This window comes from Hypomesus nipponensis, chromosome 24, assembly GCF_054491055.1.
Source record: "Hypomesus nipponensis isolate SF chromosome 24, ASM5449105v1, whole genome shotgun sequence".
In the NCBI taxonomy this organism is placed as follows: domain Eukaryota; kingdom Metazoa; phylum Chordata; class Actinopteri; order Osmeriformes; family Osmeridae; genus Hypomesus; species Hypomesus nipponensis.
In genome coordinates, this window is record NC_140384.1 from 6,035,001 (window position 1) to 6,048,007 (window position 13,007).

Consider the following 13,007-nt stretch of genomic DNA (forward strand, 5'->3'; position numbering starts at 1 on the left):
CTATTGTCCCCCAGACTCACCTAACTGCTCTGAGAAGCCAGGGCTGTGTGAAGACGTTCCATATGGGCCCATCTTGAACAAACAACATCTGGATCAGGCAGGAGAAAACGGCCTATCTCCTATCACCAGAGACATGCGCTAGGAGATTAGCTACCTAATGGCCCTTCGGATAGTGGTGGGGGACAGCTGTGGGGAGAGAGACATTCTTCCTTTCCACAGAACTACAGAGCTCGCATTTCTCCCAGCAGCAGAGAGAGTACCACAGGTCTTTTCTACAGTAGCCTACTTGCAGTACAACCACAAACAGCGTATTGCTTTTCGATGTTCTTACAAAATAAAAATGGGATTGCAACTGCATATGAAACAACATGTTTGCTGATGAACTTGCTGCAAATGAAACGAATCAAATCCTAAATGGATAGATAATTATGCGCGGGGCCCAATCATCACTCTACAGCAATTCCAAAGGTATTCATCATTCACTGAGCCCAGGGGCTGCTTAACAAGTAATAATGCATTACGCTTGCATACTCAAACTCAGACAACATGAAAAAAGCAGACTAAAAAGTCAAACACATTAGTTTGATGATCATTTAGTCAGCCATGTTTGTTTACAAACACCTCCGCGGAGAAGTCAGAGGGAACAACACTCTACCAGGCATGGCTAGGTAGCAGCTGACAGCATCAGAAAGCAGGGTCACACAGCCAGGAAAGAGGGAGACTGGAGGTGAAAGGTGGCGTTTTTTTTTACTATCTTTGCGTGATATTTCGGTCCACTGAGTGGTCTGTGATGAGACAAGTGATAGTTCTGTGTGCACAGTGACTGACAGGTGGTCACGTGTTGGTGCTCTGAGAAGAGAGAGAGGAGGGAGGGAGTAGAAGGCCACAGCCAAGAGATAGATGTCCTGTCGCCCTGGAGACGACAACAATAGATTTGGGATCAAACAATAGGCAGCTCGAACCACAGTTACATCGGATGTATGCGAGGCAACGATATGGTAACAAAACCATATCTTTGTTTTTCTTCGGAAGCATCTTCAGACATTTTTCTTTCTTCAGCGACCATCCATTACTCTATTTAGCAGACGCTTTCATCCAAAGGAATGCACTGCACGCGGGGCTATTTGATCCCGTGGCCTCTTCATTTGCAGTCAGATGTTCTACCCCTGAGCTTTACCCTCCTCCAGCCCTCCTCCAACTCCTGAAGTTATTTGTTCGGCTGTCAGGTGTATTTGATACAATGTGGAGTCTAGTCATGGACAAAACCAAGCGCAGCGACAAGTCGTCCAAACATAAACACTTTGTGAAAGATGGATACGGAGTGGAACTAGTCTGATGCATCAAATTTTCACAATTAATCTAATGCAGTTGAGCGTGCAAGGTTTTACAGAATTGACACAGTCACTGCCTCGGGTAATTTATTATGTTTGTTCAGCTTGGATGAATTATACATTTTCCGATGGCTACTTCTATGTGGAGTAGACTTCAGGTTTGTCTGAGACAACGCCTTGGAGACAAGTCTGTACAAACCAGTAGGAGAAGAGATACTTTGGACAGTTATAACCATAGATATATATATATACACGTTTATATAAATCTATGGTTATAACCCTGCACTACAGAACATCAAACTGCCCAACACTGACATGGCAGACTTGTTTGATAGAGGCTAAACTGATAATGGGGCATATTAAGAGGTTACTAAAATTCCCACCTGTACTGTATATCGCTTTGAATAAAAAAGTATCCACAAAAGGAATACATGACATAGCATAACGCATGATGAAAATCCAGTTATGACTCTATTTGTACTAACTACATTTAGCACCTTTACAGCAGCTAATTCAGATCATCACAATGGAAAAGGGCCGCATCATCGGTTTCTTGCTACACCAGTGAGCCCAAAAAAAAAAATCTATTTGTTCTACTATAGGCTGTGAGAGGATGAAGTGAGTATTATGAGAGATCACAGGCAGCGTTAGCCGTAAGGGATGTGCATCGTTCTCATCGGTTTCACATCGCTTTTAGTGAGCATACACAAATCTTTACAGTCCATTAAGCACATCTCCAGTGGGCCTCCCCTTCTTTCCTGGGTGTGTACAATAGGACTCTATACCCCCCGTGTGTACACATGCTTGCTGCAGCGGACATTGTTCTGTATATTTAATTCCAATGCGTTTGCACAACACCTCATTCGACGTGCATTACAACTCTATTATTTGCAGGCCGGGGGACATGTAGTGAGTCAGTAATTACTGAGCACTGGTTCATGCCTGAGCACAGTCACAGTACACAGCGGAGGCATGAGAAACAGTCCAGGCTCTCCTCAGACTGTTCTGTCCATCACCAGCCAGCCAGTCAGCAACCAGTCAGCCAACCAGTCACCTAACCAGCCAGCCAGTCAGCCAGTCAGCCAGTCAGCCAGCCAGTCAGCCAACCAGTCAGCCAACCAGTCACCTAACCAGCCAGCCAGTCAGCCAGTCAGCCAGTCAGCCAGCCAGTCAGCCAACCAGTCAGCCAACCAGTCACCTAGCCAGCCAGCCAATCAACCAACCAGTCACCTAGCCAGCCAGCCAATCAACCAACCAGTCACCTAGCCAGCCAGCCAGCCAACCAGTCACCTAGCCAGCCAGCCAGCCAGTCAGCCAACCAGTCACCTAGCCAGCCAGCCAATCAACCAACCAGTCACCTAGCCAGCCAGCCAGTCAGCCAACCAGTCACCTAGCCAGCCAGCCAGCCAGCCAGTCAGCCAACCAGTCACCTAGCCAGCCAGCCAATCAACCAACCAGTCACCTAGCCAGCCAGCCAGTCAGCCAACCAGTCACCTAGCCAGCCAGCCAGCCAGCCAGCCAGCCAGTCAGCCAACCAGTCACCTAGCCAGCCAGCCAGTCAGCCAACCAGTCACCTAGCCAGCCAGCCAGTCAGCCAACCAGTAACCTAGCCAGCCAGTCAATCAACCAACCAGTCACCTAGCCAGCAAGCCAGCCAGCAAGCCAGCAAGTCAGCATTAAAAGCCAGTCGCATTAAAAAACGACAGAAATAGATTTATCTCACTTCACCTTTGGAATAGAACATCCCATCACACACTTAGCAGTCATGATCTTGCATAACCCTAACCAGGGACCTCCATCAGCAGCTTCGGACTACAGGTGACATGCAGAGGAGCCAGCGATGCAGAAGAGATAACCTGCGGGCACACACACGCAGGTCTGGCCAGGGGAATTGAACAACCTTGGGTCTCCCCCTCTCCTACAGTTTGACATAGTCTGCTCCTCTATGACTTTGGTAATGATAATGTTTCCCGAGATGATTTTCAAATGGTAACAAATGGGATATTGAGCTGCCATGATAGCGCTGATCGCAGCAGAGCATGTCCTGTAAGCACTTGTATATAAGCCACATCAATATCACAATCTCATAGAGGGATGTTATCACAGTAAGATTTCTCGATAATCTCCGTTAATGATGGACATCTCAAGGAATACCTCTCGTAAATTGTCCCATTGTGACGTTCAGTCCTAAGAACATTTACATTTACATTTAATAATTTAGCAGACGCTCTTATCCAGAGTGACTTACAGTAAGTACAGGGACATTCCCCCGAGGCAAGTAGGGTGAAGTGCCTGGCGACCTTCTGATTACTAGCCCGACTCCCTCACCGTTCAGCCACCTGACTCCAAAATCTAAATGACTACCAAATCCTGGCTAGGAAAGCTGGAGGAGGGAGTGAGAGGCCAAGCAGTGAGGAAGGGAAATGCAGTCGTGTGAAGTTGGCGGCAGTGAAGTGAAGGATGAGAGCTGGCGAAAAAAAGCACCTTCTCCTGTTTTATTCATGCTCCTACAGTAGACCCTCCGGTGGGGGTGACAGAGCAGGTCTGACCACCGACAAATATACTAGGCGACGAGTTGGAGGAGCCTGGTTCAGGATGGATCTGTTGGGCCCGGTAGGTGCTTGGTATAATTCCGCAGGAAAGCTGTGATTCGAGTGCTGCGTTTGAAGACGGCCCACAATCACGGTTCTATAAAATATTTGCTTCCAAATTTCTGCGCTGAAGTCTAGGAAGGGAGGTTCAAATTTCCTGATTAATTCTATAATCATGGCTTTGTTTCCATAAGATCGTTTTCATTGTCATTCAACAGTAGCCTACAGACTGAGCGCACATAACAGTGTAATTTGGTTGCTGCACCCATGTATATATTAAACGCAGCTGAAAAGAGAATTTGGCAATGTCATGAAAAATGTAAAGGTTATTATGAAAGACAGAGAAAACAGAGAGAGTGAGAGCGAAAGAGAAAGAAAGAGATGGAGACAGAGGGAGAAAAAGAAAGCGACAGACAAAGAACAAAAGATAAGAGGATGGACAGAGAGGGTTGAGAGAGAAACAGAGAGTGCCCAAGAGAAAGAGTTGTAGAAGGAGCCAGACAGGGCTCTCCCTGCTAGCACAGATGACTGCTAGCTCAGGACACAGGCGGAGGGAAAGCCACAGTGGAGACGACGGGAGGCGTCACCATAGAAACAAAGGAGGCTCCGCTGATCTCATTAGAGTGGAGCAGCCGGGAGAGGAGAGAGAGAGAGAGAGAAAGAGAGAGAGAGACAGAGACAGAGAGAGAGAGAGAGAGAGAGACAGAGAGAGAGAGAGAGAGAGAGAGAGAGAGAGAGAGAGAGAGAGAGAGAGAGAGAGGAAATGGTTTTCCTTTCCTAATCGAAAGCAGTGATATGAAGAGACTCGGTTGCAGTGTGCCTTCGTGGTTGCATAGTGATCAACAAAACGAGGTGGGCTTCCACACTGGTGATGTGAAAAAAAGAAGAAAAAGGCAGAATCCCATTTCTTTGGTGAAATAAAAAATCTGGTAAACATACACAAAAAGGTCCAATAAAGTTGTGAAAGGAGGATATCAGTAAAAAAAAAAGATGATATATACCATTTCCTTAACCCCCCCCCAACACTAATCAAGCAATAGAGCAGGAGACACCATGCTTGCTTGTCTCCATAGCAACCAAAATATCTCACACAAGAGAGCTGTGAGTTTTTAATGACAAACATATGTATTTTGACATATGGACGTGGAGCACTTTTCCAGTGTGATAGCATTTATTTGTGTCTGGGCTGATTGTGTGATTATAGTCTCATTGACTGCTCAGTGACTGTCTTGGTAATCATCCCATCATTTCAGGCACATTTAGCTCGTCATGGCTACTTCGGTTGTGGAACGTGGTTTTTACTATGCATCTGGTTTGACAACGTAAAGGGGGATGGGCTTGGTAGCAGCAACACTGGAGCATCACCGAACAGTAAACTGGCTTCTATCCTGGCTGGGCCAGGCCTCATAGACAAGGTTACCAAATCAGCCATAATAAAAGTCCTTTATTTTAGGTACTAAAATAACATTTTGGGTTGATGGGCATGTAAACCTCAAATTCATATAATATTGTTTTTTGTGTATGTAAAGTCCCTTTGGTGCATTATATCCGCCTCGCTCCCAACATGCAACACAGCCATCGCAGTGATGGGCCGTAAGTGCAGATCAATTATCTGACTTCAGACAGTGGGGCCAGTGCCAGTATCCATGTAATGGATATCAGGCTCACGTAATGACAGCTCTGGGTCAATAAACTGTGCTCATTTCTATTTGGCAAGAGGACAGGAGTTGATAACATGGCTAAGCAGGTCAAACTAACAAATTCTATAACAATTCTTCATCAAACGTCACCCTCGGGAGAGTGGCACCTGTCCAAACTGCATCCGCAGAATCGCTGACGGGCATTATGTTAATCTCATCCATTAAGAGCTACGACGCTACGACGCCGAGTTCACTCAAGCCAAGGGGGCCACAAGTGGTGCCTGCCCAGCGTGCCTTCTGGTAGGCTTCGAGTGCGCAGGGAGTGGCGGCAGTGCAGCGTGTGGAGAACCAGCCCCCCCAGTTGCTCAGAAGAGACAAGTGTCTGTCTCACCACAGGGCCCTGGCACTCCCCAACGACAAGGCCTTCAGATCAATCAACTCCCCAGGTGCGGGCTGGGCGGAGACCCCTCCCCCTCACCACCAACCCCCCCCCCACACACACACAAACCCTCCCCACGCGCCATCGATCGATGTCTGAGAGAGAGATCAACAGCTACTCCTTTTACCCAGCAGCAGAAAGCCCCGACTGAAATGTCTGTCTCCTCTTTCCGAAATCCCTTCCATTTCCTGGGACATTAGAAAGGCTGAAAGTGTCTGAGGTGAGCTATTCTGGGCAGATGGCCGGTGATTCCTGCTCGCCAACACAGCAAACACAGGTAACAGCTAACTGCGCGCACTCCAGACTTGAACAATGGGTCCAAAGTCTTATCAAAATCTCTTTTGTACTGATATCTACAGATGGCTTTCTGTAAAACATCTCAAACAAGCCACTAAAACATGAATAATAGCAGTCAAACGGGTCCTTCAGGATGCAGCACACTGTGACTGATACATTGGCCTCCTTCCATACCTAACTTGTCAACAGCTATAATGCGTCATGTCTCTCCAATCACTTCCTGGTAGAGCCGTTCTCTCAGTCCTTTTTTGGCGGCGGTGAGCAACACTGTGCTCTAAAACGGATAACAGAATGGTGCAGAGAGAAGGGGACATCCGCCCTTGTCACACACACACACACGTTTACACACAAACAGGCTCATCACCTTCATACACATCCCAGCTGAGTACAGTGCCCATGGGACTGCCACTCACCAAGACGGCTCCAGCCAGCTGGTCCATATGTCACCAGCTCTGTCTCTCTGTCTCTCTGTCTCTCTGTCTCTCTGTCTCTGTCTCTGTCTCTGTCTCTGTCTCTGTCTCTCTCTCTGTCTCTCTCTCTCTCTCTCTCTCTCTCTCTCTCTCTCTCTCTCTCTCTCTCTCTCTCTCTCTCTCTCTCTCTCTCTCTCTCTCTGTCTATCTCTCACTCTCTCTCGCACCCTCTCTCTCTCTCGCTTTCTCTCTCTCGCTCTCTCTCCCTGAGAGATGCCCTGCCACGCCAGTGCAAACAGTAAGAAACTAAAACCCAGTGCTGAGTAGCAGGCAGCTTCATGACCCTGTAGTATTTAGACAGCATGAAGTGACATCGCCGGTTTTCTTTCCACTTTAGCTTATGAGGCGATCATGCATGGATTCCGTGAAAGGAGCATCCGGGTTTGCTATTCAAAAAGGATTCAGACCAAATAAAATGACTCCACTTATTACGAATTTTTTGTGGATATGCAGCTGGGAGTTATCTGGTGGGTATCCAACCATGTCAACCATCCAACTATGCATAATAAATAACATTTCATAATTTGAATACTAACATTATATATGGGTACTGACATTGCTAGGAAGAAATAGCCAACAGAAAGAATATGCAAGTTCACAGGGAATATTCTATCAGTAATAGTCCAGCTGGTCAGATTTCACAAAGTGCTTACTTGACATGCTCCCCTGCCATCAGGGCAATCATGGAAGCTCAATATCCCATTTATTACCATTTGAAAATCCTCTCAGGGAAACATTATCATTACCAATGTCATAGAAGAGCAGACTATGTCAATGATAGCAGTAAAACAGACCTAAAGACACACTGACATGTTTTATCACTAGATCAGCAAAAAGAAGAAGAATACTGCTGATAATCTACCCCAATAAATCTTCCCACCTTAGAAGAAGAACAATTATTTTACAAAGCAGGGAGCGGATGATAGGAATGAGATGATCACTTTTATAATCTCTCATTTGCCTCAGGGAACGGAGGGATTATTCACATTCCCATCGACAGTGACAGAAATGTCGCAGCATGTACTGTAATGACAGCTCTCCTGATAAAGACAATAAATCAGCCTAACAAGGGACTTGAAGTGAGGAATACGATCTCTACACACCTTCACAGTAAGGTTAGCTGAGGAGAAGAGCGGGGGTTGGGTGTGTTCAGAGTTGATACAGATCCTCTCATCTTTTCATGCAGCTACCAACAAAACGGCATTGCCGTCAATGGTCTTAACTGAGATAAATCATCTGTATTACAAGTATAGCATCGAATAGTTCAGAGATCTCTTCAAACTTGCACCTGACCTTCAGGGAGTGGCTCCCAGCAATAGAAAGTGGGCTACTTTATCTACAGTGAAAACGTAATTAATAATTCATTTGTTTGTTCTACTGCATTTTCTGGCTGATTATAAACGATCCTCTCTCAAGCCCCTGGCTTATTTCAGGAGTATCTGTCCTGCATACAATATGCATTCGCTTTAGCCAGTCTCTAGATCCCTGAACCCATTCTTGCAGTGATCGTCAAACAGCTTAACTCCACCCCTATGCTGTGGACATGTGAGTACACTGGTTGGGGAGTCTCGATAAAAAACAATTCCCACAGGAAACGATGTCAAAACCGTAGAAACCATACCTCTCTCCTCTCCAAAATAACATCTTAGACAATCCGTTGAGCGTGGTGCCGGGTTGAAATCAACAAAACAACATGTTTTAAGATTCTGCTGACACTACAATGCAGAGGGGCCGCCATAAATAAGGCAAATGTAGGACATCAAATGTGAAAGACTTCCTGTTGGGAATATCAGAGGGAATCATGGGAGAAAGATGACGGCGGGGGAGCCCAGCTGGGGCTGGTTACAACCTGAGAGGTGCTGGAAGACTCCGAGTCACTCAACTCTACTCTCACTTTCTTTCTTTCCGAGCGCTCAGTCTGGAATCACAGTCTCCATTCATCTCCGACAGCTGGAGAACAGTTAGTCCCATAACGCATGTTTGAGTCTGAGGATATCAAAAATACTATTGCTTACTCACTGACGCAAACTTTGTTCGCTGGCCTGGAGTAGCGTCACAACCTTCAGGCGGCGTAAACAAAAATGCATCGCTATCAGCTCTTCCACATTGTTAATCTGTGACTTTCTTATGAAACTCTGCAAGCAAACACATTTTACAACTGCAGGAATAATAATGTGACAAGGCAAGCTCTGTGCTTCATTCCCAACGGCACCTCCATTTCACCTAGATTTATTCTACCCAATAACTTCAACCATAAATGTGCGTCATTATTGACGGGTCTATTGAGGGAAGGACACTAAAATTGTACTCCCCCAAGTCTTGAGATGGAGCAAGATTGCGTGAGGAAATGCAACCTCTGCAAGAAATATTTTTCTCTTTCTGGAAAGTGGAGCAATAACTGCAAAACATGACAAAAAGTAACACGAGAGCCAGTTTGTATTCAGCGACAGCTTTAAATAAAGTCATGGACCAAAGCCAAAAACAAATTGACTCTGATTCGGCATGACTTTCAGTCATCCTCACAGTGAGGATTGAGATTTAGGCGCGAGAGCAATCTCACTTTTCAAACCAACATTTTTGCAGCATGAGACATCTCGTTAGAGCTAATTGATGGCGGACAGGACTTAAGTTGCAACATCAACAACATTAGAACATCTAAAACCCTACTGAGTCCTAAGGTGGTGCAGATGGCACGGCCTAGGGTCTCCCACCCAGAGTGAGAAGCTGCTTTGATCCACACAGCTATAAAGAAGAGCGCTGAAGTGAATCTATTCCCCCTGCGTTTGGTTCAATACCCTATTGATCTGGGTGGGAGCGCGGCGAGGCTGATATATGCTCTTATTAGCGACTCCAAACGTCTTATTGGAGCATGTTAAAGGTCTGGCTCTGCCTGCAGCTGCCCTCACCCAGCCCTCTCATTCACAAGACCACAACCTGATTAGCAGGATCATCAAACATGCCCCCTGGGCCTGAACATGTATGATCCGTAATGGAGTTAGAATGGACCACACCCTGGCCTCGTGTCCGCATTAACAATTCACGAGACTGTACAAGCAATCGTTCCTTCTGATTATTCAATGTCGATCTACATACTGCAGGAACTCTATCAGCACCATTTGCCACCTTGATAAACCGTAATTGTTCAATGTTCCAATAGTCATTTCACATCTTTCACCATTTACTAGTCATTTCATCTAATAAAAAATAATTCCGTAATCACAGTTGGAGCGGTTTTCGGCGAGCCTTATATTGTAAGGAAAGAGAGCCTGATGGCTGGAGGATGTTAGCAGGTGGATGCAGCAAATAGTGATCCACCGTCTGTCAGAACCAGGCAGACAACATTGGTCTATCACTCCCCGTATCGTGGGTCAGATAAGACAGCCAGACTGCAGCTGTAATGGCCCCCATCCACCACCCGGCCCTTCAATTATGGTTATCACGTCAGGCCACTCCGGCCCAATTTAATCAAGTCAGCCCCGGACTTTTCCACAGACAGCCCCATCCACACATTGAATAAGTGAATATGGGGCTGGCGAGGGTGACAGGTCCAAGTAGAGGCCTTGACAACCTGTCAATATCCCTCTTGTCTCCCAGGTTACAGTATGGGCACACTGGCTGAGTCTTTGTCCCGGCTATCTCCCACAAACACGGCGTTGTGTGCTTACCATGGAACGATTGGGAATGATGCCTTTCCCCACTAACTGTTTCCCACTGTTTTTCGCTGGAACAAAAGGTGTGCTCACTGGAAATGGCTCCCAGTGGGTGGAAAGAAGTGGCTAGCCCTGTTTATTGCAATGAGGTGTTGAGCTGACGCAAGCCCCAACAGATAGGGCCAAATACATCTCGGAGCCATTAGGTAGAACAGGCCAGGACAGTCCCTGGTGGGGCGAGCAACTACCCAGGGACTCTCTCCAGCGTAACAGCCATCTCCCCTCATTACCCCCACCCCCACCTTGCTATCCACTCCCTCCCCTCCACCCATCCATTCCCAGATGGACCCTCATAGAGGCATAGCTTCCTCCTGCAGAGCTACCACTGGAGATCCACTACTGTTTCGGGGAACGATATTTCCTTACGCTGTTCGACGTTCCGTTCTGACGTGACCGTGATGCATAGCTTCCAAAATCCCATGCTCTACGATAAGTCTGCCGTTTGCCAATCTGACATCGTCACAGGATGCGATCTTACCCATCAACAACAACTGTTCGCCGTGCCCTGGTCATTAGAAGAAGGAACAACACATGCACACACATGCGCACGCACGCACGCACTCACACACACATTAACAGTGGACTTCCTCATTAATCCACACAGACCATCAGGTCTATCAGTTTTGCTGCTGCATGAGCCATTAGCTCAGTACTCACCCTGTTAAGACGACCACAAAATCCATTACATTCCAGCCATTACGGAGGTAGGTGCCTTTGTGAAACGCAAACCCAAGGGCGATGATCTTGATGCCGGCCTCAAAACAAAATATTCCAATGAAGTAGGGCTCTGTATCATCCTATTGAAATAAAATAAAAGAATATTATTTTTTAATTGACTCTGTGGATGACTCACTAAAGAGCATAGCTTTGCACATTCAAGCCCTGGAAGTGTTTTCCATTGGATATCTTCAAATGATCATACAGCTACATCCGTTTGGCAAGCTCGGTCTTTTGCTCATCTGAGAACGTCAATCAAGGAGGAAGGGCAGCTGTGAGGCACTGTTTCTGAACAAGTGACATTTTCCTTCTTAAAACAACTCTGCCCAGAGAGTGTCTTTGATTGGACAAAAGAGCTCCCAGCTCCTTACCCTTTAAATGGCCTGACTTAACAGCTGAGTTCAATTGGGATCCTAAGGTGGCTATAATCTAGGGGGATCAGAGGGAGCGTCGGATACTTGCTAGCCTACAGGGAGGATGTAAGGAAGCCCACCTCCACCCATGCCTCCCCTCCACGCCCTGAGAACACACGCACAACCATAGCATGGCGCATTCCACGCTTTCCTGTCAAAATCATTGAACGCGTGTGCCTTTCACAGCATGTACACCGACAGGCCGGTATCGTTGACCTTAGTGAGATACTCACCAGGCGTTCGGACATGGGCGTCTTGTCACTAGCAGGCAGGTGCTGCTCCAGGGCCAGAACGATGCAGTTGGCTATGATGGTGGCCAGGATCATATACTCAAATGGAGTGAGAAGGTTAAGAAAGAAACAGGAAACGGGAAAACATCTAGAAACATCTGCAAGGCTGGACGCACAAACAATACAGAGAGACAGGTGAGGACAGAGAGACAGGTGAGGACAGAGAGACAGGTGAGGACAGAGAGACAGGTGAGGACAGAGAGACAGGTGAGGACAGAGAAACAGGTGAGGACAGAGAGACAGGTTAGGACAGAGAGACAGGTGAGGACAGAGAGACAAGTCAGGACAGAGAGACAGGTGAGGGAGGAACGTGGGAAGGGGAACCGAGAGACAAAAAAAGCAGGACGTCAACCAGCATGTCTGGTCATCAACATTTCAAAGCTACTCGGGTGAAACCTCGAGGGCGTTCAGTAAGCAGAGACTTCCTCCACCCTCCAGAGTCTAGGAGAGACTTGGAAAGGTCCATTGGCATTATTTACTAGCTGCTGCTGTTCCTGTAATTAGTCAATGGCCACTGTGACGATAAGTTGGTGCAGATGGTCTCCTCTGGAGACTGTACACTATGAAGAATCCACAGGGATATCACCACCATCAACTCAAGGCCAAGATGCATCATGGGTTGGTTCATTTGCGGGTCTACTTTGGGTTTAAGTTATTTCTAGACCTATGCTTCCTTAACTCTGCAGGCTATAGGCTGATGGCTATTAAGAGTACAAAAACAGGACATCTAATCCATTGGAACTGTAGTAGTTGAAAATGCAAAGATAAGTTGCAGTTTCGTAGAGATTAACTCAGCACCAGGGTTAACCAACCAGTTATGTAAGTAATGGATCCCATTATGCAACCTAATTTGAATTAATTGCTATAGCTCAAACGTTCATTACACAAGTTGATGCATAGTTTTTCAGGGTTGAACATGATCTGCATGTGTACAAAAAAAAACTGAATGTTATTATTATGGCTGTCTGCTTTGATGCGGTGCCCATGGCTGTTTCCGTTTATTAAACAGGTTTGATCCTTACGCTTTACTGCCGTTGTAAACAGCAGTTGAGCGTGAGTGAGTTCAGAACCTTGGAGAGCACCCATCCTTAATCTTGGAAATATTGGGC

The 13,007-nt window shown here is 46.6% G+C and overlaps 1 protein-coding gene across 1 annotated transcript in view; it reads right to left on the reverse strand.

Moving 5' to 3' along the window:
- The window catches only part of cacna1ba (calcium channel, voltage-dependent, N type, alpha 1B subunit, a), a 63,153-nt gene that overhangs the window by 49,310 nt on the left and 836 nt on the right, over positions 1-13,007 (reverse strand). Inside the window, exons 2-3 of the mRNA XM_084690808.1 lie at positions 11,842-11,947; positions 11,136-11,275 (exon numbers count right to left, since the gene is read on the reverse strand). Of these exons, the coding sequence (XP_084546934.1) occupies positions 11,136-11,275; positions 11,842-11,947 (246 nt within the window). The remainder of the gene's footprint in view (positions 1-11,135; positions 11,276-11,841; positions 11,948-13,007) is intronic.